The sequence below is a fragment of the Hydractinia symbiolongicarpus genome, chromosome 7 (assembly GCF_029227915.1).
Source record: "Hydractinia symbiolongicarpus strain clone_291-10 chromosome 7, HSymV2.1, whole genome shotgun sequence".
In the NCBI taxonomy this organism is placed as follows: Eukaryota; Metazoa; Cnidaria; class Hydrozoa; order Anthoathecata; family Hydractiniidae; genus Hydractinia; species Hydractinia symbiolongicarpus.
This window is the reverse complement of record NC_079881.1, coordinates 7,703,047-7,728,971: the sequence shown is the minus strand read 5'-3', so window position 1 is coordinate 7,728,971 and position 25,925 is coordinate 7,703,047. Positions and strand designations below refer to the sequence as shown.

Genomic DNA, 25,925 nt, shown 5'->3' with positions numbered 1-25,925 from the left:
TTAGATAGGTGGGTGGGCCAAATATTTGTGAATTTACGAAAATAGTCCTACATTTTGCTCCAAAAAAAAAAGGTTTTAAAAATTACGAAATTGGCACAATCTTTCTGGAAAAAATGACAAGTGAGAAACCTAGGGTACCCTGTCCCTCGCTCGATAACTTATTGATTTTATGTTTTGTTTATAAACTGTTTTGTCCATCGCCCACACGCCGCCATTTTTTATATTTGTGCCTTATATACTTCGCCGTGGTCAATCTGCCTTAAATTAAAAAAACTATCTTTTTTTCAATATCGTTAGTCATCACGAGTAAGAAAAGAGTACATAAAGTCATAAAATCGTCAGCTTTATATATTCGCCTTCATTTTATCTTTAGTTAAATTTCAAAGAAAAATGATTTTGTTGTGGCACATCAGTATTTTATGTTTGATGCAACAATTAAAGGTCCTTGCAGGCCACAAGATTTCGGAGCCTTGTAAAAAAATGTGGTTTCTAAGCTTCACTTGTATTGCAGGCAGGAAAAATAGAAGCATAAATTACAAAAAGTAGCTAGCTAGTTTACTGCAGTCCACGATGTCGTACAAATAAATTCTATCTCCTCTTCTTCCCTTTACCCAGTGTTTTTCCTTTCATTTTGTCCATGGTTGCTTGTTTACCCTTCTTGAAGCGTTTGTTTTTCACTTTTCCTGAACCTTTTTTTCTTCCACTTGAACTGAAACAAAAAATCCAGATGGTAGCAAGAAGAATGATAATTCGCTAGATTGTTGTATGATAGTCTCTCAACAATGGCGTACCAATCAGAAGTGTTATAGACAGTGGGAAAATTAGTTAAATAAGGTATCCACGCAATTTTCGCCACTGGTCTGACTCTGTTAGGAAAATATTATAATCAAGACTCTGTACACAGTGATTTTGTGTTATAATTATAAGGAAAAAATTTGCGGAAAGAAATTATTGTGACACTTCTTATGGTAAAATTAAGTTCAAATTAAGATCTAAATTGCACTTTTCAGAGTATATCGCAAAATTAATCACGAAAAAATTCTGAAAAAGACATTGAATTGCAAACACATTTGTATTGTACTTGACATATCCTCTTGTTGTTATAGTGTGTAGAAACCCTTTTCCTTGGTGTCATTTTTCTCAATTTAAAGTACTTATCAGCCGCAGAAATTTCAGGCCTGTCAATCGCAAATTTTAGCGAAAAAATCTCCCCTTAAAACAGGTTTATAAATGAAAGCAAAGAAAACACTAAATCCACGTCCGGTACATCCGCTTACAAATTTTTTCACTTATGAGCGTTTTTATGAAAATTTAAAATTCTCGTCAGATGAATATAAATTTACTGCTTAACCGACGTGAAATGTTTAACGCGTTGGGAAGGACACGAATTGAAAGGAATTTACAGAGAATTTCTAAGTAAAGTTAGATAATTATAAAGATCGTTTATAAAATTTATTTTGATTTCGCCGCTTGAATAAGGAATATAAGGATGTTTTCTAATTTTAACTTTAAGGGTAGGGTGGGTGGTGGCGCTATTGATGACGCTTAAAAGACTGGGCGCTTACCAGAGTATTTACCTCATTTAGTAAACATGTGTATTACCAAAGAGGATTGATAATTTCGAATTTTTTTTCGGGATTTATTTTTTTCGCAAATATAATTCACACAAACTTACTTTCACTGAATTGACAAAAGAAAAACTAAGAAAAAAATTATTTCTCACCGAAACTTCTCGTACAAAATCGTTTATATTTAAAAGCATGCGACCACAACATGCTTGTTTCATATCACATTTGCAAAAACATTTCTTAGGGCCTTCCGTACAAGAACTCGGCCAATCATAAAGTATTTTTGCCATTAAAACTTCAGCTGAAAATTCAGCATTATTTAATTCTCTTAACGTAATAGACCACACTATCCGTGGTCACTCCGCCCTAACATGACACTACCCTACTCAGGATAATACACTTTAAGTTTAGCAGAATAATAAATTGACTTACTTCATTTGTTCATTTGAAATATGTTTATTCACAGCCTAAAAAATAACCGATTATTATAAACGGGGTGAGTTCAACATCGCGCTAATAGTAAAGGTTGGTTTTCAAAGAAGACACGAAACGGTCGTTGACTTTCAACTTTCGTGACTTACACACGAAAAGTGAGATGAGACCGTGGAATAAAATCGTAGGGTTTCGATTAAGTTACTTCTACACGGAAAAAGAAATAAAACTTGCATTAGAACAAGCCGTACATGTTTTTTTACAAGCATAACGTTTATAGGCATATTAAGGCTCAGGGTTAGTGAAAAAATAAGCATATTACAAGCATAACTGTGGCCCCTTGGCTTGTGTTGATTGCTTTAGTCATTTTTGTCTGTTTGTGTTTTAAGAAATCAAATGTGAAACTTTAGTTTGGTTATTGGGTTTAGAACGGTAACGGAAATAAGCATATTCCTAGCATAATTTGAGCATCTTTTGTAATCAATGCTAAGCATACCCGAGTCTGATTTCAAAAATTCTTATGCTAATAAAAAAAAAACATGTAGTTCCTTTAACGTAAAAATAGGTCATAACAAAAACAAAGAAGAGAAAGAGTACACGAACCTTTGTAACATCTAATGTATTCGGTTTGTTTAGTTTTTCCCATATATCTAGCGCTCTTTTTTTCTCTCCCGAGATATCGCCGCTTACGGATTCGAACTGAAGAAAGAAAGGGTATACAACTAACATATTTCAAATATCACATTTCAAGTGAAGAGAATTAAAAAAACAAAAAACAAGGAGAGGAGATTGGAAAATGCTAGATTTTCATGAAAACGATTTATTATTCTCAATTGCCCATATAATATGAACTTTGGGAGCAGGAAAAAAAAAATAAAAAAAAATAAGAAAAACGCCAATACCTTCCTTTTTAAACCTGTCTTTTTATTTTCTTTCTCTTTCGGCTATAACGAAGTTTACAAAAGACAAAGTTAAATTATTACTTTTTAACGTTTCGCTTGCTTTCATTACGTTTGCTGTATATACATTCTCAAACAACTACCATATTTCGCAAGCGGCAGACTTTAAAAATTTAATATAAGCAAGATCGTAACATGTGTAACTTAAGGATTACAAAGTTACGACTAGTTTTTACACCCGCTGGTTGATACAAGCAAGATGATAACATAGCGTAACTTGAGGATTACAAAGTTACGGCTGGTTTTGAGTTGCATAGTTGAATTGAAAGTAAAGTTACTGACAACATTCGAAATACTTACAAGTTTGTCTTGAAATTTACCAAGTGAGGCTGTTGATAGTTTAGCAACATCGATCTCTTTTGCCACCTGGAAAACACAAAACAGTTTAAACAAAACATATATTTTATAATTAGACATTCTCATCACTTCAAAAAAGCGGGACTAGTAAGAAGGACGTAAATTAAAAAAACATACCCGCTCTTTATCTTTTTTCTGTGTTGGTTTAAACTGTGTACTCATTATCAAACCTATATGTGCAAATTCAATTATATTAAATCTTTGGATTGAAACAACAAACAACAAATAAGAAGGCGGACGGGCAGGAGGGGGGGCGGACAGATCACACGTCGAATGCAATAAAACATACCTTTTCCACCTTTCTGATTTTTCGCGATATTTCGTAACCGTTGCAATTCATTTTTAGCGATTCTTTCTTTTTTTTCTCTGTCTCTTTTTTCGAATTGGTCTTCATTTGGATCTATGAGAAGAAAACGTTGGCAGAAATCAAGTACAAGTACTGCTATCAAACGAATAGCATTCATATTTAGGTGTTGATAAAAAATTATCCCAATTTTACACCAAGCAACCAATTGTATATAGATCTGCCACTAGCAATTTTTAATGGACAAACAATACAATTTTATAAATTTAATTTTATTAAGCTCAAAAAATGAAAATGTTAAGATGCATTTTCGGGCATACAAACCAGCGTTTTCAGGAACTTCTATACACCATTCCTTTGTGTCATCTTTTCCTCTTTTATAACCATATCTCGGTTTCCAGGACTAAGATAAAATAGTTGAAAACAACAAATAACTAATAATTAATAATAATTAATACAGTGATGGAGCCAATAATTAAAACACCCACTAAGGCTTTCGTTTGTTAATTTATAGTCAATTTGTTAACTTATAGTGGAAATTATTTGATTAATTTACGGCTAATTTCTTACATTGTTTTTTAAATTTTTTATAGTACAATAAATGTCCCCTGCAATGCTAAAATCTTCCTCATCAAAAAAATCCCCCCCCCCCTAAGGCAGGCTTTAATTATGAATAAATTCATTTGCCCATAATCCTTCTCCCAGTCTGCTTGGTGGAAGGTATGCTCTAAACTTGGTTGCCAGTGACACACCCTCATTCTTAGCCACCTGAAGCCCTAAATGGGCTGATAATAATTTATTTCAAGTGTATAGGAGATTTAATTCTGCCACCTTATTATTACAAGCTGTAAGCACAACAGCCACTGCAGCACGAATATGTTGCTCAAATATAACAGTACATTTGAAGTGTGTAATATTTAAACTCACCCGTGCTTCTTCATCCCATATCATCCGACTCCTCTTCTTATTTTCAATACCCTACAAATAAATAAACAGTATTTTAGTGATCTTAAAAACGATGCAATTACGAAAATCAACCCTCGATATTGTTTGTGCAGTACTCATATGTGTTATGTTTGTATACTTAAAAGTTTAATCCCATTTTTGAGTGTGCAAAAATTCACCTTCTTTGTTTAAAAACTATGGTTCTCAAATATATCTTGGTTTCAGCATAAAGTATCAAGAATATTGAAACGAATATCAAAAATGTTAGATGAAGTGAGATCCTCTGAATGCTTTCTTTTCCAAATTAAAAATGTTCAAATTAGGGGCAAAAAAGCATTATATTAGCACGAATCAGGAAATAAAGAAATAATCATTATCTTAACAATTGTTTCATTGATAACCAATTAAAACGTTTAAAGCTGTCATGCAGTATGCCTTAATTACATTTAGGTGAACCATATCAGGACGATACTAATTTGCATCAATTAAACAGAAAGAGAGGTGTGTGTGAGCTTTCTTTTACTACAAAATGCTATTCTAGGTTTTAAATAACTTTTTATAACGTCCTGGATATTTTAGTTACACCTTAATAAGGAGTATTTAATTTCCTGATAAATAACGATTTTCAATAAAAAATATTACAAAAAAATGGATAGAAAGAAATACAAAAAAGGGAGCTTGAAAGTATGTAGGAAACAAACTCATTAAATTCATAAATTCATAAAACACAATTCAGCACTGTGTTAAGTGCAGGGTTGTAAAATCCTCGACATTTGTAAACACACATGTAGTCAAAATACCAAAATATCAGTCTCCTTTTTACAAGCTTTAATACTAACCTTCTTTTTAGCATATTGTTCCCATTTTGTTGGCGGTTTAGGCTTCGGTATCTAAAATATAAATCACTTAGTGTCATGATCCACAAAAATATTTTTAAACAAATTCACCTAAACTTACTTTTTTGATGAAAACAAATATTCAAAAAAATGTTTACATTTTTAGGAAATTGGATAACATAATTAGTTAATTAATAAATTTACGTTTTAGTTTATTTTTCTTATTAAAAAAGGTATTCTTATGACAGATAAGCTTACTTGTGAGCAGCTGTTAATTTATGAAGAGTGAATATTTCCCTTAAGGAACCCTATTCAATAACTTACTTTATATTCATTTGAACAAGTTAGAGCTACACAACAACAGATCAAGCGAAAACAACCGAAAAGTTGTAAATAAAAGTTGTATATCTCATAAAGACATTTAAATTGCATTTTATGTTTACATATTTCAACCTAAGACATACCGGCTTTTCACGTGGAAGCAAAGTTATTCCATTAGGGAGCTAAAAGAAAAAATAGAAGGATTCACTGCAGATAAACAACAGGACAGAATATTACTAGAGGAACACTCTTCTGCGCATCAGAAGGTTTTAAAAACGAGTAGGATAATTGAAAGGAACCAAATTTATTTTCAGAACACAACAAAAAATCTAAATTGGTAATTGCTGGGTTTTATTCAAAAATAAAGTTTAATAAGAATTGGGACAGCAAAGTTGTGTAACATATAATAAAACAAAACATGTCAGGACTTTCCAGAATATTTCATTTAGGGCAAGATTGTTTGAGATTCCAGGACAAAGCAACAAACATATACTAAATTTCAACAAATTCCAGAATTTACTGATTGGGTAACAAAACCTACAAAAATCACTAGTTTCAGTTTAAGTAATCTTTGATGAAAGCACAAAGATTTTTATCTGGATTTGTTAAATATCAACTCAACATGATCACTTTACAAAACAATTCTAAGATATTTTTTGTCAAAATTTGAGGATTTTTCCAGGATATTCCAGCACTGCGGTCAACATTAATACAACATCCTAATCTTAAAGCCCCACACCAAATTTAGTCTATTTGTAAAATACCCCAGCAAGAATAAATAAAAAATGAAAAAAAACATAACTAATTGGATTGTTGGATGCTGTTTTCCAATATTTGAAAGCACATTACAAAATTTAGAAATACTTACCTTGGCACAAACAACATTTTCAACTTTTTCTATAGGTAACTAAAAAAAATAACTCAATACAAAATTTGGGGAAGCTTTTATTTAAATTGCAGACCGCAGTAACACATTTATTTTTATTTTAATATAACTTTTAAAAAGTAACTTCCTAAAATTTCTAAACAAGTACGAAAGTAATTCTTACTTTCTACATTTTTACATTTTTACATTTGAGAAAAATAATAATAATAGTAATAATAAAAAAATGAGATAACTCCTAATATGTAATTCTTACTTCCCTAATTTTTTTTTTTGAAAAAGAGGCAAAAGATTAGGATAACTTGGAGTAAGTGATTTATACCTCCCAAATTTTTTTATTTTTGAAAAAGAGGCAAAAGTTTGAAGTAATTGATTTATGCCTCCCAAATTTTTTTATTTTTAAAAAAGAGGCAAAAGTTTGGATAACTTGGAGTAATTGATTTATAACTTCCAAATTTTTTTATTTTTCAAAAAGAGGCAAAAGTTTGAAGTAATTGATTTATACCTCCCAATTTTTTTTATTTTTGAAAAAGAGGCAAAAGTTTGAAGTAATTGATTTAGACCTCCCTAATTTTTTTTTTGAAAAAGAGGCAAAAGTTTGGATAACTTGGAGTAATTGATTTATACCTTCCAAATTTTTTTATTCTTGAAAATGAGGCAAAAGCTTGGAGTAATTGATTATGCCTCCCAAATTTTTTTATTTTTGAAAAAGAGGCAAAAGTTTGGATAACTTGGAGTAATTGATTTATACCTCCCAAATTTTGTTAAACAGCAATTGTACATTGTCTCGAGCAAGATCTTGAAGAAACTTTTCTTTTCTGCTTCTAGATGAAGAAGACAATGTAAGTTAATCATTTAGGCTACCTATAAATTTTTTAGAATATTATTATTTTCCTAATCAACATAAACCAGAGAGGAGTAAAGAAAGCTTCTTTCTAGCAGTTTATATCATCATATCCTACAGTATCGAGTACGGTTAATTTTGATAAATCTTCTGATTTCTCATCCAAAATTATGCAGCGGACATACTTGTCGAATAAAAAACTTAATTTAAACTTTTATCAAAGTTGCTTAATAGAGTAGGCTGTGAAAATATGAGCAGGAAAAAAAGGCTGGTCATGGTTTAGGTTTTGTTTTAAAGGCCAACTTGCACTGGTGAACATAGCATTAAAACATACCATTATTGGGTTTATGCAGAACGAACCATATATTTTTAGAAGGGGACCCACCCACCCACCACACACATATACACACCCAATAATTAGGCAATAACAGGTAACAATATGCTAAATTGTTGCAAATGTCCATGCATGAAATGAAAAAAAAACTTTAAAAAGTCTACAACCTGAGGAAAAATATTTGGGAAAAATGTAATAAAACGCCAAATTAGGCTTTCTTTCCCTATTTTTTATGTCAAAACTCCTTTAACTGTCCCCCTTTTCCCCTGAAATTCCAAAATGTTTTTCCAGGGTTGTAGGTGTCACGTAACAGTATCATCGGACTTGTATTGAGACAGTATTATTGCATTTAAAATTTCTATTATGCATGACTTTAATTTCCAATACATTGCACTAAAGCAACTATACAAAGAAAATGTAAAAAACATAAATATATTATAATACCCAAATACGTCTGTCTGTCTGCCACGCCAAAAAACAGGCCTCAAAAGATTTGTTTTTATCGCACATGATAAATCAGGCTTGGTATTCAAGTAATGGTACACAATCGTACACGAAAATACGTGGAATTGGGCGCCGTGATCGTATGCGTGTAAAAATGATCACAAAGACCTGTGAATTATTAACATCTCAAGACCAACTGATTTGTTATGTTGCAACAGAATAGAAATTCATTCTGGGTGGGCGTTGACCATGTTGGTGCTGGGAATTTAAAAATTCTTACAAATTTTACGTGGATGACTTTTCGGGCCCCATCTTTGATGTTGCACACACGATTGGTGCCTGATGCCGATTGTGCACATAATTTTTTGAGGCCTGTAAATACGTCTCAAAGAACAACCTTCTTGTTGGTAGAATGCACAAAAGTAATGTTGACATAACTTTGGTTCTTTCTCTGGGAAAGTCTTGTACAGCTAGACAGGGTTCTATGAAGGTACAATTTGGTGCTGTACTAAAACCAAAAAGCAATTTTCTAATTTTTTAAAATGGATGTGGGTTTTTTTCAACGAACAGTGGGTTCGATGAAAAAAATGCTAAGGTTGCCTGAAAACACTTGTACTTTTTACAGTGGATTTTATCAATATTTTGCTTGAAAAAAAAAAAAAAAAGAAAATTTGCATGCAAGAAAGTGTGATAGCAATATTTTATTAAAAAAGCTTGTATGGTTTGATTTTGTGCTTAGCGTATACTGACAAAATTCCATGAATGTCTTGATTCCGCGATTTCACTTTTCTCGGTAACCTTTTCTTTTCACTGACACCATTGGTTGGTATGAAATGATATGCTGAGCCTTACATCCACGTATATAATATTACCATTTTAACCAACACTGAAACTTGTGCACTATACAGAACATACAGCCTAAATATTACTGGGGTAGGTCACATATAAGAAAGTTTTGCGCGCTGGGGGTATGACATTTTAATCTATTGTTATCTTTGTGATCATTTATTAAATAGCAAACAAACCTATCTCATTACAAAACTAGACAGGCCTAAGAATACTTTTAGGAAAAAAATTAATTATTACATGTGCTCTGTAATTTGCGTTACCAAGTTTTCCTAATGTCACGTCTGTTTTTTGAGCATCGAAAAAAGGTACATGCTGATCTTTTAAGCATCTACTAGCAATATGAGATCTTTCCCCGATCGAGTGTGTGTCCCCCAATTGTGTAAACCACTTGATCAAGTGAGTCGGCAATGGCGTCCATTTTTCATGACCACTCGATTGAGTGAGTCATAACTGGTGGTAAAATTTTACCTAGCAAAGTACATAAACAAACTGAAGGTGCTTTGGAGAGGCTTAGTTCTTGCCTAGCACTAGAGACAGCTAACTAGCTATGTTAAAGATATCAATGTGTTAGATATGATAAAAAATATGCACATTTTTATCTATATAGCTTGCTATACTGGCTTCTTGCTAAACTAATTCCAAGCACATGTCTATAAGACAACTGAAATGAGCTTCAGAGGCTCAACATGTCCAACCTAGACTGAAAATATGCACCATGTAGTCAATCCAACTCAAGAAATTATCAATAGCACTGAAACTGCACAGTGATTTTATTTAATAGGTGAAACGACGCAAAATTAGTTTATGACTAGGATGGCTAGTGTAAATGTTGGTACTCTGAGAGGTAGAGCAGGTGAAGTAGTTGAAATGTTAGAACGTAGATCTGTTGATATGTGTTGTGTTCAGGAAGTTAGGTGGAGAGGAGCTTCAGTGAGATTTGTGGAAGGTAGGAGGGCAAGGTATAAGCTTTTTTGGATTGGTATTAGTGATGGATATGGAGGAGTTGGCATATTCGTTGCGGAGAAGTTGGTAGAAAAAGTAATAGATGTTATGCGTGTTAATAGTCGTATTATAGTGATAAAGTTTTTGATAGGTAATAGGATTGTCACTTTTCTGTCAGTTTATGCTCCATAGTGTGGACTCAGTGAGGAAGATAAAGATAAGTTTTATGATGAGTTAATAGCAGTCACATCAAAGTTTGGAGACACTGAACTTGTCATGGTGGGCGGCGACTTTAATGGTCATGTTGGGAAGTCATCTGAAGGTTATAGAGGTGTGCATGGAGGCTATGGATTTGGGAGCAGAAATAAGGAAGGGGAGAGATTGCTTGAGTTTGGAATGGCAACGGACATGGTGGTTTGCAACACATCATTCAGTAAGAGACAGAGTAGGCTGATAACATATGAGTCAGGTGGTTGTAAGACACAGATAGATTACTTTTTGGTTAGAAAGTCAGACAAGAAAGTGGTGAAGGACGTGAAAGTTATATCGGGGGAAGAGTGTGTTTCCCAGCATAGGTTGCTGGTTTGTGATATTATCTTGAAGAGTGTTAAAGAAGCCAAGGGAAAGTACAGGCCCCGTCGAAAAGTCTGGAAGCTGAAGGAAGAGATTGTAGCAAGACAATTTAGTGCAAAAGTTCAGCAGTTAGCCTACAATAGTCAATGTGATAGTGACAATGTTGAAAGTACTTGGACTACTTTGAAGAATTGTCTTCTAGAAGCTTCTGATGATACCTGTGGGTGGACGAAAGGACCAGCTAGACATAGACAGACCTGGTGGTGGAATAATGAGGTTGACCAGTGTATAAAGGAAAAGAGGAAACTTTGGAAAGAGTGGAAGTCAGGTGGTAGTAAAAATATTTACTTAGAAGCTAAGCGTCGCGCTCGTACAGCAGTGTATAAGGCAAAATAAGAAGCAGAGAGAAACAGATTTGCAGATGTGTTAAGAAGGGAAGACCAGCGCAATGAGGTATTCAAGATAGCAAAGCAAATGAAGAAGACTAATCAAGATATTGTAGGTGAGAAGTGTATACGTAATGATGAAGGTGTTTTGGCTAGCGCAGAGGAGGAGAAAAGGGTAGCTTGAAAGAATCATTATCAGAGGTTGCTTAACACTGAGTTTGATTGGGACGGGGATAATTTGTCTGATGATGATGGTGTAGAAGGGCAAGCTATGCAGATCAAGACAGAATGGGTAGTGGAGGCTATTAGGAAATTGAAGGTTGGCAAGGCTGCAGGAGTATCAGGTATTGTTGCAGAGATGGTAAAAGGATCTGGATATATTGGAGTTGAGCTTATTACAAGTCTTGCTAACCAGATTATAAAGGATAGTGCTATTCCGAGTGAGTGGCAGTCGAGTGTAATGGTGAGTTGTTTCAAGGGCAAGGGTGATGCATTAGAAAGGGGTAACTATAGAGGTTTGAAGTTGGTTGATCAAGTAATGAAAGTTATTGAAAGAGTGATTGATAAGTTACTTAGAGAAAGAATTGATATAGATAAGATGCAATTTGGTTTTGTTCCAGGGCGTGGCACTACAGATGCAATATTTTTACTCAGACAGCTTCAGGAAAAGTATTTAGAAAAGAGAAAGAATCTCTATTTTGCCTTTGTAGATTTAGAGAAAGCTTTTGATAGAGTGCCACGTAAAGTTATTTGGTGGGCTATGAGAAAATTAGGTGTGGATGAGTGGCTAGTTACGATGGTACAGTCTATGTACAGCAATGCTAGAAGTCGTGTCAGGATTAACGATTCACTTAGTGATGAATTTAGTGTAAATGTTGGTGTACATCAGGGTTCTGTACTTAGTCCTTTGTTGTTTATTCTAGTCTTAGAAGCGCTGTCGATGGAGTTCAGAACAGGTTGTCCATGGGAGTTATTGTATGCAGATGATTTGGTTCTCATAGCAGAGTCGATGGAAGAATTAGTTGAAAAGTTTGAGAAGTGGAAGAAAGGACTAGAAAGAAAGGGCTGAAGGTAAACACAGCAAAGTCTAAAGTCATGATAAGTAGCATTGCAGCCAAGTGTGACCTTGTAGTTGGAAAGTGGCCTTGTGGAGTTTGCAGGAAAGGGGTTGGTAGTAATTCAATTTTTTGTCAGACTTGCAAGCATTGGGTACATAAGAAGTGCAGTAGTATTAGTGGAAGGTTAAGAGCTGACATACAGTTTGTATGCAAGCGTTGCAAAGGTGAGATTATAGAGAATGAAGTATTTCCAGCTTTAATGATGTACAACAGTGGCTCGTTAGAGATAGTTAAGAACTTCTGTTACTTAGGTGATATGTTGGGCAGTGAAGGGGTGTTGGAAGAAGTGTTACTTGCAGGATAGGTTCTGCTTGGAAAAAGTTTAGAGAGTTACTTCCTTTATTGACTAGCAGAGTCCTGTAAAAGGTAGGTTGTATGAGGCCTGTGTAAGAAGTGTTATGTTGTACGGTAGTGAGACATGGGCAGTGAAGTAGGAAGATCTTGACCGTTTAGAAAGAAATGATATGAGAATGGTTAGGTGGATGTGTAAAGCCAGTCTGAGAAACAGAAAGAGTTCAGATGAGCTAAGAAGCAGGCTAAGTCTCCGTAGAATTAAAGATGTTATCCAGATAAGAAGATTGAATTTGCTGGGGCACTTGGAAAGAATGGAGGAGAAAGTGTAAAGAATGGAGGAGAAAGTGTAAAGACTTGATAGCTCCTGGGGCAAAGCCCAGAGGCAGACCGAGAAAGACTTGGCAGGAGGTTATAAGGACAGACTTGATAGAGAGGAAGTTGAGTTTAGATCTAACACAGTCTAGATTAGATTGGAAGAGGGTCATTAATATACCCCGTCCAACCCATGCTAGCATGGAAAACGGACGTTAAGCGGAGAATGATGATGATGATGTAAACAAAAATCATATTGCACTTTTGGCCAGCGGCTTGCCCTTTTAAAAAGCAATTTTAAGCAAGAAAAATACTCACCCGAATCAGGTAAGTCTCTCCTGATCCGGTGGTTGTGCACTCACTCTATCTGGAGATTTCCCCGATCAGGGGACAGTTACCCAATTGGGGAAAGATCCAGTGCTGACTAAGTCCATCTGAGGTCAGTCGCCAAGTATTGCAACCATTTTAATCAAAAAATAGATTTTAAAAATAATTCCAGTGGACATCACATTGAAAGAAATACATCACAGAATTAAGGCGCAAATTACGAAAAAAAGGACATTTGTGTTGGTTTTATTTTTTCTTAACACTGGCGCAAACGCCCACCTTGTTCACCACCATTTTTGCAAAGTTGTTTTAAGGATTATAACATGAAAACCATGAGGTGTGTTGCGAACAGAGTTGCCAGATCGTCGCTAAAGCCCCTTGTTTAGATAATCAAGTAATTAGGTCGGTACACGCTAGGAGCTAGCTTAAATTTTTTAAAAAAGTGTTATAAAGCTAGCTTTATATAGCTAGCTACATACTCTATTTCCTTGGAGTCCACAGGTTGGTGATCAATTAGTAAGAGATTTCCTAGATCTAATGTCGGGTCAACTTCTTTGGAGACTTCTACTGTTTTAAACTTAGATTCATTGGAGCTGAGGATTTTAGCTACTTTCTGTGTCACTTCTTTGTCCGCCATTTTATACATGTGAGCAAAAACAAAGGCAACCGGCATCTATGAAAAGATTCTATAAAACAAGACGGGGGTACAAATAACGCAATGAAACTCAAACTTTTGAATTCATTGATCTTGGACAGGCATATTGTCCAATCCAAAAAGTGCGCTAGATCAAAAATAGAGGGGATATAGCAGTAAAATTGTAATAACATGCCTATAACGCGTTAACGCAAAATAAACAGGTTTTCTTTGTTTGGGATGCCTTTGACCCCTGAGCTTTATCAGGGTTTCTAGGTCCCATTTTTACACACACGACGTAAACAATTTCAGGAACTTTGTCTTACTTAACCAATTTGCATGGCCACGTATATCGAAAGTGATGCAAGACGATGTTGCTTTGTGTTTGTGTTTGTTTGATCGTCGTTTAGTCTCTTGTGTTTCGGTTGTGTTTGCCTAGCTGCCAACCAAATCTTGAAATTACTTATTCAATACTCCACATTGATACTTATTTAATAAGATACTTTGCCATTTTATTTAGTTGTTTAGTTGCAATCTACAGTGATAAAATGCCATCCCGAGATGAGGCTACAATTTGCTTATTTGATGTTGATGGGACACTAACAGCACCCAGACAGGTTAGTTTTTTAGTAGAGTCATTAGTGGTAGTTGAGGTTTTTATATTTTAGGTGGTTTCTTCATTATGTGCATGCAGCAAATCGAACTTTTCAATATTTCATAATTATTTGATTTCACTTTCTCGTTAACATTCTTGATTTACTGGCAAAACTGTATGGCTATAATCGCTTAATAAGGATGGTATATGCTAGCAATAAAATATGGCTGCAGTGGAAAAAAGCTTATGGTATACAAGATGTCTCTTAGTTGTGCTGCATGCGCTGCAGCATCTTATATGCGCTAACTTGTTTTCAACACCAAAAGCAACACACTGGTTTTGTAAAATGTGCAAGCTAATGCATCAAGCAGGTAAATTTTTTGTTAGAAACGTGTAAGTGTAATATCACTGTCCACAGGCATAAAATGTCACAATAACTTTTTAAAAGTTGAAGTCGCAACAGACGAAATGACAATTAAAAAACCCTTGTTAAAGAAAAAGTGTGAAAAAATCGATAATGTAAAGAAAAATTTAAACCATAAAATGCTTGCCTTAACTAGATTTAAAGTATTTGTTATCTGAAAACCATTTTATATTGTTTATAGCATTATGCTTTTAGATACAAACATAGAGGAAGAGGAAAAAAACAAAAGACTAGGAATTACAAAGTTTTGCAAAAATCATTTCCCTAAATTAATCAAGGCTGAATTGTGGCTAGCGGAAAACTACTCGTTCTTGGAGAAAGAGGCCATAAGGCCACTAGTATTAACCAGTGAAGGCAAAGAATTGCAGCGAAATGTATTAAAAGCACTAAGAGACCCAATGGAATTTGAAGATGACGATGAATACACACAAAGTCGTGAATATTTAATGGAACATGCTGGATATCAGTTTTTTTCATCCAAAGATACCCAAACTGTTCTTAACATATTAAGAGATGAAAAAGGTATAGACATAATGGCGTGTTTCTAGTCGCCTGGTTGCTACGACTAGAGATTCTCACAATTTTAGAGTTCTAAATTCCAGTTAAGTTTAAACAAGCAAAAATTCTGTTATGTCTATACCTTTTAACCAATTGTTGTTTGCAAACTTATATTTTTTTATTATATTTATTTTTTACTCGATTGATTGCTAAAACAACGACCTTGGAAAATTGTTTTTTTCGCAAAAAAGAAACAGTAGTTGTTGCTGCATAAAACACGTTATTTTTTACTTTATTTTGATAATTGCAGTCCGAAAAGGCAACAAAGAAAGCTAGGAATGAAGTTAAGATCTTGTACTGGTGCACTAGAGTTACAAATATGGGTCCGGTAGTAAAGTTTCATTACCGGTGCAGCAGTTCTTAAATCTGGTACCTGTTCAGTAGTTTTTCGATGTATGATTCCGGTACTGGTGCAGCAGACACTTTGTTTACCTTTGTGTTAAACATATTATTTCTAAAAGGCCTTCTACAAATCCTGATTATCCTGATTATATACCATCAGTGTATGTTTTTGCACAACAAATTCAAGTAAGATAAGGAGATTTGAATCCTTACAAAAAAAGAACCTGATTTGCTTCAATATTTCTTGAGGAGAATATCAACACTAACATTGTTTCGCCACTTTCACCTCATGCGCTTATTTCTACTGTGCTTAATCCTCAAAGTTAATTTTCAACAGATGTGAATTTTAATATTGCTAATACAGAAATTCATATTCCTAGCACTAGTAGTAAGGAAACAAAAACTGGTTTTCATATGAATCAGCTGAAATTGATAATTGGACAATTACAGTTTAAGATAAACTTTACAAAAACTCAAAAGGAATATATTTTATCACAAAAACAAATCACAGAAAACAAATTAGAACAATAAAGTCAAAAATGCTAAGCTATAGTTCTTTAAAGATCACAGCAATAAATTTAAACTTTATGCTGGTGTAACAATCAAAAATTTTGATGTTTTATCTGAACATCTTTAAAGTTTTTCACCAACCACAAATAGATTTCCACTGTCTTACACGGGCCAACTTTTAATGACATTGGTGAAACTAAGACTCAATGCACCATGAATAAGTTTAATAGATCGGTTATCTTCTTGAAATAAATTGATCTTATTTACATCAACATGTCTGATTTATTTAAATGGCCTGATCATGATGCGAATACAAGAACTTTGCAACCAAATGGAGTGCAAATGTAACTGCATTGTTTTTTAAAATTAAAATTATTTTTTAACTGGTCTGTCCTGTTTCTATTGTTATTGATGTTTCGTTTATTTTTCAAAATTTGATTACAGGTAATCACTGCTGAAATGAAAGAATTTATGGATAAGTTACGTGAAAAGGTTATTGTTGGTGTGGTGGGTGGTTCTGATTTGTCAAAAATAAAAGAGCAAATGGGTGGAGATTATTGTAAGTTTAAAAGGTGGTGTAAACAAAAAAAAGTCCAATGAGGCATGGATGGGTTAAAAGGAAATAACACTGTTTTATGCAAAGCCTGCTTTTAAATTTTTATAATTTCAACAGTACATATATTTTAACAAAAAATAAACTCCATTTCTGGTACTTTTACTAGAGTTTTATCAGATGTATTCCGGCTTTAGTTTTAGAAGCAGATTAGCAAAAAATTTGGAAGCCCTGTGGCTTCAGTCAAAGATATTACTTTGTTTTTCTTAAAACCTAGAAATGTTAGTTTAGCTTACTCCTCACAAAAAAAACAAGTTGGGCTCATATGAAGGACGTTTGAAATTTATCTAGGAATCTTTAATTTTTGGAAAAAATCTTTATTGATTATGTTGTCTTGAACTAGCTCTTAAACATGTAATTAATGTTGTTGAGCATAAATACAGTAACTAAACTAACTAGTAACTAAATATTGAAATTTATGTAAAATATTCAAAACGCCAAAAATAGCTGAAAAACATTTTGACCCTTTGGAAAAACTGTTAAATACAAAACCCCACTTAGAGCTACTTCATAATGCCATACCTAATTATTTTATTTTTTTAGTAGTAGAAAATTATATTATATATAGTAAATAATCAAACAAATAAATCCAAAATAAATAAATTCAAAAACTAGATAAAAATAAAAGCTTAATAAATTAAAATAAAAGCTTCGTGCTGCCTAATTATTGGAAATTTTATGTCCAAAATCTTAAGAACCAATCAAGATTTTTCAAAAAAAAATAGACAAATTTATAGACAACTTTTTAAGTTCTTTCAAATAAAATTAACTTTTTTTCGTTAGAGGTAAGCTCCAAGGCTTTTATAGATTTAGAATTTGATTTCTATTTTTAGTTATTGCGACATACGATTATGTCTTCTCTGAAAACGGTCTAGTAGCATATAAAGATGGTGAACTAAAGGCTATACAAGTAAATTTTTTTCATCGCATTTTATTTTCAGTATGTCCTCGCAAAACAGTATTTTTACTGAATTTAGTTCCTTATTGTAAGAAACTACTATGATTTTCGTATAGAACATATCAAAATATATTGGCGAAGAAAAACTTCAAACATTTATAAACTATTGTTTGAAATATATGTCAAAACTGAAGCTTCCAACTAAACGGTATAGATTATTATAAACCTTTCTCTTGAATTTTACTACACTAAAAAAGAAAGCAAATTGGTTCTTATTTCATGTATCATGTCCACGTGATTCTATGGTCAGGGCCACCGAGTCGATTCGTAAAATTAAGTATCTCGTGATGCTTGTTTCTAACGTTTGGTTTTCAAACAAACTAAATGTGGTCGAAGGGATCCATAGGTATATAAGAATATGTAGATATATGTATATCATCATCATTTTGCTTTTAATAAGTAAAAACCCACCAAATAAAAATATAGATTTAATTCTCTAGAAGACTTTATTACAATGTGTCTGCATTAGGAAACTCTCATCATTTTTTACGTGCTTACATTTTTAGAGGTACTTTTATCGAGTTTCGAAATGGCTTAATAAATGTTTGTCCTGTTGGCAGAAGTTGCAGCCAGGAGGAAAGAATTGAATTTAATAAGTTTGACCAGGTGATGTTGCTTTACTGCCCTTTTTTGACTATGTAAATTTTTCTTTAACTAAATCAGAAAATGATTGTCTTCTTTTCCTAATGGTTCACAAGAATACCTTAAAGTAGCGTTTTTCGCGGTTTTTAGGATACCTAATTCGTGAAAATAAATTTCGTGAACTATTTCGGTAAACACAATTTGCGAAGAATTATTATTTATACTGCTACATACTCATTTATATTGATGAAAGTCATTTTTGTTAGGGATATGTGACCACGACTTTCGCGGTTTTCATTAGATCGCGAATATAATCCTTTAAAAATAGACCAACCGTGAAACATACCTTCGCGTTGCGTGAAAACTCTTATGCTGGAAATTATTTATTGCAACCTTTATTTCAGTCTTTACATACGATATAATTACATTCGTTTTCAGGAGCATCACATTCGAAAAGATTTCGTGAAGAGCTTAGAAGAGAAATTTTCAGATTATGGTTTGCAATTTTCAATTGGCGGACAAATTAGTTTCGACGTGTTTCCACTCGGTTGGGATAAAACATACTGTATACGTCATCTAGATCTGTCCAAAATCAAAACAATTCATTTCTTCGGCGACAAAACTGAAAAGGTAAGGTTGCATACCATGTTATACCATGTTATACCATGTTATACCATGTTATATTACGTTGTTTGTTCACGAGAATCTGTTCTTTCTGAAAAATCTTCCCTATTTTGCAACAAACGGTTTTAATTCTTATTTTTTTAAGTGTCAGGGAGGGAGGCATTAATATGGCATGAATATAAGGAGTTCGACTTTTCTTTAAAAGCTTACATAAAGACAGAGAGATTATTATTAATGTTTGGATTTCTTTTTTTCCTCCGAACTTTGTTAAATGTTACCATTTTTATCAATAAACAATTGAAAATGGCGCGGGAGGCGGTGGTCGATTATTTAGTGGTATACTTTATAGGAATTAAATGTAGCGATCTTCCCTAAACTTCCCCAACTCCACAGAATTGACACCCCTAAAAAAATTTTTCACAGGGTCAGAATGACCACGAGATATACATGGACGAACGCACGATTGGTCATAAAGTAACAAGTCCTGAAGATACTATGAATCAAGTGAAGGAAATATTTTTTAAATAGTTTCAGCTAGCTAGATTTGATTTAGAATTTAATGTAGGTGCAATATATTTTAATATGGATATGGGTGTCATATATAGTATATTTATATCTGCACTATATTTTTTATATAAGCAACTTTTAAAAGAGATTGGAAAGAGTTTACATTTAGTTACTGAAAGTTGTTTTCCATCAAGGTCTTCGTAGACGCAGCTAACCGGCAAATGTTAGTGCTTGATATTCTAATTTTCCATTTACGTTAAAGATGGCAGCGTTTTCTATGTTTTTATTGATTGCTAAGAAGGTTTTGCTAAAATACAGGCGTTGCGTCCACAAAAAATTCACATGTCAAGATTCTAAACACTAAAAGCGGCCAAAAACACCTTAATGCAAAGCGACTTTTACGCTAAAGTTGTATTTTTTTTTAATTATTTTTAATGTGAGAGGCAGCGCTAACAGGAAATCGTTTTAGAGCAAAAAAAATTTGCAACAGAGGTAATAAATTGTCAATATTACTACATAAGTTTTAGGCAACAAATTTTAACGACTGCGATATTTTTGCGATAAAGAAACTCGAGGGCATAAATGTTTGACAAAATGCTTAAAAATCGCGAAATGTCGAAGTTCTTTGGGGATAAAGTTACTTGGTTTTTGTTGTTTAAATACTTCTTTGTAAGAGCTGTTCGAAATAGTAAATGTTTTAATTCAAACCATTCAAATTAGCGGATTCAAGATCCTAACGCTCTGTTTCGATGTATATCCTCGCCATGTAACATCTATAATTTAGTAGAAAATTGCAGTAAAAGGGAAGAAGGATAGTTATCAACTTATGTTTTTGTGTACGTCGATTTCCATTAGTTTTCATGTATTTATTTAGCCATTATAATTCTATATTTATGTATCAAAGGATCAGTGTTTTTTTTTGTTTTTTCATTTAAGCGATTAACGAAGTCGTTCTATTTCGTTGTCTTGTTTTGTAACCTGGTAGCGATACGGAATTACTTGTCGATTACGTTTACATAAAATGTTTTCACTGGGAAGATGCGATCAGCATATACGCAATAAGTTTGCCTGGCCGGTCATCTCTTCAACGCGCAAGTTAATCGAAACGGTAAACTCTGTTTTACCATAGTATTGAATATATACAAGAAACTATTTTTTTGTTGTACAAAAAACAAAGTGGGTTATCTTTGAATGCAAGTTTTGGTCTCTCTTTCAACTGCATTGTTTAGTTTCCAAAATTTTCTAAGTTTTCTTTTATTCTTGTTCCATTTGCTACAACCATTGAATTTACATGCGAAAAGTTGTATTTGCAAACTGTCCGTACGAAATATCTATTCGTTTTTAGTAGTCCCTAATAGCGGGAAGCCTCAACATAGGCGATAAGTAACCCCCTGGGGACGAGGTTGGGTTACTTCGTGAGTCGATTTAAAACACAATTTGACTTTTTTTCGAGCCATCAATTTGTAGCAAGAAGGATTACTTATGGCTTACGAGGTTGGCCTGTCGCTTAAAAAACAAACTAAAAATGCTGGCGATATTTATTACTTTATTTTGATAATTGCAGTCCGAAAAGGCAACAAAGAAAGCTAGGAATGAAGTTAAGATCTTGTACTGGTGCACTAGAGTTACAAATATGGGTCCGGTAGTAAAGTTTCATTACCGGTGCAGCAGTTCTTAAATCTGGTACCTGTTCAGTAGTTTTTCGATGTATGATTCCGGTACTGGTGCAGCAGACACTTTGTTTACCTTTGTGTTAAACATATTATTTCTAAAAGGCCTTCTACAAATCCTGATTATCCTGATTATATACCATCAGTGTATGTTTTTGCACAACAAATTCAAGTAAGATAAGGAGATTTGAATCCTTACAAAAAAAGAACCTGATTTGCTTCAATATTTCTTGAGGAGAATATCAACACTAACATTGTTTCGCCACTTTCACCTCATGCGCTTATTTCTACTGTGCTTAATCCTCAAAGTTAATTTTCAACAGATGTGAATTTTAATATTGCTAATACAGAAATTCATATTCCTAGCACTAGTAGTAAGGAAACAAAAACTGGTTTTCATATGAATCAGCTGAAATTGATAATTGGACAATTACAGTTTAAGATAAACTTTACAAAAACTCAAAAGGAATATATTTTATCACAAAAACAAATCACAGAAAACAAATTAGAACAATAAAGTCAAAAATGCTAAGCTATAGTTCTTTAAAGATCACAGCAATAAATTTAAACTTTATGCTGGTGTAACAATCAAAAATTTTGATGTTTTATCTGAACATCTTTAAAGTTTTTCACCAACCACAAATAGATTTCCACTGTCTTACACGGGCCAACTTTTAATGACATTGGTGAAACTAAGACTCAATGCACCATGAATAAGTTTAATAGATCGGTTATCTTCTTGAAATAAATTGATCTTATTTACATCAACATGTCTGATTTATTTAAATGGCCTGATCATGATGCGAATACAAGAACTTTGCAACCAAATGGAGTGCAAATGTAACTGCATTGTTTTTTAAAATTAAAATTATTTTTTAACTGGTCTGTCCTGTTTCTATTGTTATTGATGTTTCGTTTATTTTTCAAAATTTGATTACAGGTAATCACTGCTGAAATGAAAGAATTTATGGATAAGTTACGTGAAAAGGTTATTGTTGGTGTGGTGGGTGGTTCTGATTTGTCAAAAATAAAAGAGCAAATGGGTGGAGATTATTGTAAGTTTAAAAGGTGGTGTAAACAAAAAAAAGTCCAATGAGGCATGGATGGGTTAAAAGGAAATAACACTGTTTTATGCAAAGCCTGCTTTTAAATTTTTATAATTTCAACAGTACATATATTTTAACAAAAAATAAACTCCATTTCTGGTACTTTTACTAGAGTTTTATCAGATGTATTCCGGCTTTAGTTTTAGAAGCAGATTAGCAAAAAATTTGGAAGCCCTGTGGCTTCAGTCAAAGATATTACTTTGTTTTTCTTAAAACCTAGAAATGTTAGTTTAGCTTACTCCTCACAAAAAAAACAAGTTGGGCTCATATGAAGGACGTTTGAAATTTATCTAGGAATCTTTAATTTTTGGAAAAAATCTTTATTGATTATGTTGTCTTGAACTAGCTCTTAAACATGTAATTAATGTTGTTGAGCATAAATACAGTAACTAAACTAACTAGTAACTAAATATTGAAATTTATGTAAAATATTCAAAACGCCAAAAATAGCTGAAAAACATTTTGACCCTTTGGAAAAACTGTTAAATACAAAACCCCACTTAGAGCTACTTCATAATGCCATACCTAATTATTTTATTTTTTTAGTAGTAGAAAATTATATTATATATAGTAAATAATCAAACAAATAAATCCAAAATAAATAAATTCAAAAACTAGATAAAAATAAAAGCTTAATAAATTAAAATAAAAGCTTCGTGCTGCCTAATTATTGGAAATTTTATGTCCAAAATCTTAAGAACCAATCAAGATTTTTCAAAAAAAAATAGACAAATTTATAGACAACTTTTTAAGTTCTTTCAAATAAAATTAACTTTTTTTCGTTAGAGGTAAGCTCCAAGGCTTTTATAGATTTAGAATTTGATTTCTATTTTTAGTTATTGCGACATACGATTATGTCTTCTCTGAAAACGGTCTAGTAGCATATAAAGATGGTGAACTAAAGGCTATACAAGTAAATTTTTTTCATCGCATTTTATTTTCAGTATGTCCTCGCAAAACAGTATTTTTACTGAATTTAGTTCCTTATTGTAAGAAACTACTATGATTTTCGTATAGAACATATCAAAATATATTGGCGAAGAAAAACTTCAAACATTTATAAACTATTGTTTGAAATATATGTCAAAACTGAAGCTTCCAACTAAACGGTATAGATTATTATAAACCTTTCTCTTGAATTTTACTACACTAAAAAAGAAAGCAAATTGGTTCTTATTTCATGTATCATGTCCACGTGATTCTATGGTCAGGGCCACCGAGTCGATTCGTAAAATTAAGTATCTCGTGATGCTTGTTTCTAACGTTTGGTTTTCAAACAAACTAAATGTGGTCGAAGGGATCCATAGGTATATAAGAATATGTAGATATATGTATATCATCATCATTTTGCTTTTAATAAGTAAAAACCCACCAAATAAAAATATAGATTTAATTCTCTAGAAGACTTTATTACAATGTGTCTGCATTAGGAAACTCTCATCATTTTTTACGTGCTTACATTTTTAGAGGTACTTTTATCGAGTTTCGAAATGGCTTAATAAATGTTTGTCCTGTTGGCAGAAGTTGCAGCCAGGAGGAAAGAATTGAATTTAATAAGTTTGACCAGGTGATGTTGCTTTACTGCCCTTTTTTGACTATGTAAATTTTTCTTTAACTAAATCAGAAAATGATTGTCTTCTTTTCCTAATGGTTCACAAGAATACCTTAAAGTAGCGTTTTTCGCGGTTTTTAGGATACCTAATTCGTGAAAATAAATTTCGTGAACTATTTCGGTAAACACAATTTGCGAAGAATTATTATTTATACTGCTACATACTCATTTATATTGATGAAAGTCATTTTTGTTAGGGATATGTGACCACGACTTTCGCGGTTTTCATTAGATCGCGAATATAATCCTTTAAAAATAGACCAACCGTGAAACATACCTTCGCGTTGCGTGAAAACTCTTATGCTGGAAATTATTTATTGCAACCTTTATTTCAGTCTTTACATACGATATAATTACATTCGTTTTCAGGAGCATCACATTCGAAAAGATTTCGTGAAGAGCTTAGAAGAGAAATTTTCAGATTATGGTTTGCAATTTTCAATTGGCGGACAAATTAGTTTCGACGTGTTTCCACTCGGTTGGGATAAAACATACTGTATACGTCATCTAGATCTGTCCAAAATCAAAACAATTCATTTCTTCGGCGACAAAACTGAAAAGGTAAGGTTGCATACCATGTTATACCATGTTATACCATGTTATACCATGTTATATTACGTTGTTTGTTCACGAGAATCTGTTCTTTCTGAAAAATCTTCCCTATTTTGCAACAAACGGTTTTAATTCTTATTTTTTTAAGTGTCAGGGAGGGAGGCATTAATATGGCATGAATATAAGGAGTTCGACTTTTCTTTAAAAGCTTACATAAAGACAGAGAGATTATTATTAATGTTTGGATTTCTTTTTTTCCTCCGAACTTTGTTAAATGTTACCATTTTTATCAATAAACAATTGAAAATGGCGCGGGAGGCGGTGGTCGATTATTTAGTGGTATACTTTATAGGAATTAAATGTAGCGATCTTCCCTAAACTTCCCCAACTCCACAGAATTGACACCCCTAAAAAATTTTTTCACAGGGTCAGAATGACCACGAGATATACATGGACGAACGATTGGTCATAAAGTAACAAGTCCTGAAGATACTATGAATCAAGTGAAGGAAATATTTTTTAAATAGTTTCAGCTAGCTAGATTTGATTTAGAATTTAATGTAGGTGCAATATATTTTAATATGGATATGGGTGTCATATATAGTATATTTATATCTGCACTATATTTTTTATATAAGCAACTTTTAAAAGAGATTGGAAAGAGTTTACATTTAGTTACTGAAAGTTGTTTTCCATCAAGGTCTTCAATTTTCCATTTACGTTAAAGATGGCAGCGTTTTCTATGTTTTTATTGATTGCTAAGAAGGTTTTGCTAAAATACAGGCGTTGCGTCCACAAAAAATTCACATGTCAAGATTCTAAACACTAAAAGCGGCCAAAAACACCTTAATGCAAAGCGACTTTTACGCTAAAGTTGTATTTTTTTTTAATTATTTTTAATGTGAGAGGCAGCGCTAACAGGAAATCGTTTTAGAGCAAAAAAAATTTGCAACAGAGGTAATAAATTGTCAATATTACTACATAAGTTTTAGGCAACAAATTTTAACGACTGCGATATTTTTGCGATAAAGAAACTCGAGGGCATAAATGTTTGACAAAATGCTTAAAAATCGCGAAATGTCGAAGTTCTTTGGGGATAAAGTTACTTGGTTTTTGTTGTTTAAATACTTCTTTGTAAGAGCTGTTCGAAATAGTAAATGTTTTAATTCAAACCATTCAAATTAGCGGATTCAAGATCCTAACGCTCTGTTTCGATGTATATCCTCGCCATGTAACATCTATAATTTAGTAGAAAATTGCAGTAAAAGGGAAGAAGGATAGTTATCAACTTATGTTTTTGTGTACGTCGATTTCCATTAGTTTTCATGTATTTATTTAGCCATTATAATTCTATATTTATGTATCAAAGGATCAGTGTTTTTTTTTGTTTTTTCATTTAAGCGATTAACGAAGTCGTTCTATTTCGTTGTCTTGTTTTGTAACCTGGTAGCGATACGGAATTACTTGTCGATTACGTTTACATAAAATGTTTTCACTGGGAAGATGCGATCAGCATATACGCAATAAGTTTGCCTGGCCGGTCATCTCTTCAACGCGCAAGTTAATCGAAACGGTAAACTCTGTTTTACCATAGTATTGAATATATACAA

The 25,925-nt window shown here is 32.9% G+C and overlaps 2 protein-coding genes across 2 annotated transcripts; one reads left to right on the top strand and one right to left on the bottom strand.

Annotated features, from left to right (window-relative positions):
* Positions 1-486: 486 nt before the first annotated feature.
* Positions 487-13,691, bottom strand: LOC130649458 (ribosome biogenesis regulatory protein homolog). Its single transcript, XM_057455731.1, has 14 exons — positions 13,508-13,691; positions 7,357-7,429; positions 6,591-6,629; positions 5,866-5,904; positions 5,405-5,455; positions 4,548-4,598; positions 3,945-4,023; positions 3,606-3,716; positions 3,434-3,486; positions 3,260-3,325; positions 2,903-2,944; positions 2,604-2,699; positions 2,001-2,035; positions 487-709 (listed from the first exon to the last, which is right to left on the bottom strand). The coding sequence occupies exons 1-14, from the start codon at positions 13,672-13,674 to the stop codon at positions 589-591; spliced, it is 1,023 nt and encodes a 340-aa protein (XP_057311714.1). The 5' UTR covers positions 13,675-13,691; the 3' UTR covers positions 487-588.
* Positions 13,692-14,045: 354 nt separating this feature from the next.
* Positions 14,046-25,736, top strand: LOC130649455 (phosphomannomutase 2-like). Its single transcript, XM_057455728.1, is given in 13 exon segments — positions 14,046-14,279; positions 16,536-16,650; positions 17,538-17,614; positions 17,719-17,810; positions 18,169-18,268; positions 18,683-18,874; positions 21,986-22,100; positions 22,988-23,064; positions 23,169-23,260; positions 23,619-23,718; positions 24,133-24,324; positions 24,742-24,775; positions 24,778-25,736. Coding segments are annotated over 13 exon segments (1,320 nt in total). The 5' UTR covers positions 14,046-14,210; the 3' UTR covers positions 24,843-25,736.
* The last annotated feature ends 189 nt before the right edge of the window (positions 25,737-25,925 follow it).

Excerpts from the sequence above, each read along its gene's own strand:
- LOC130649458 (XM_057455731.1), bottom strand. The coding sequence starts at position 13,674 with ATGTATAAAATGGCGGACAAAGAAGTGACACAGAAAGTAGCTAAAATC. Across the intron at positions 5,456-5,865 it reads TGCTTCCACGTGAAAAGCCG|ATACCGAAGCCTAAACCGCC; the intron begins GTATGTCTTAGG and ends TTTATATTTTAG. Across the intron at positions 2,945-3,259 it reads GTAAATTTCAAGACAAACTT|CCGAAAGAGAAAGAAAATAA; the intron begins GTAAGTATTTCG and ends ACTTCGTTATAG.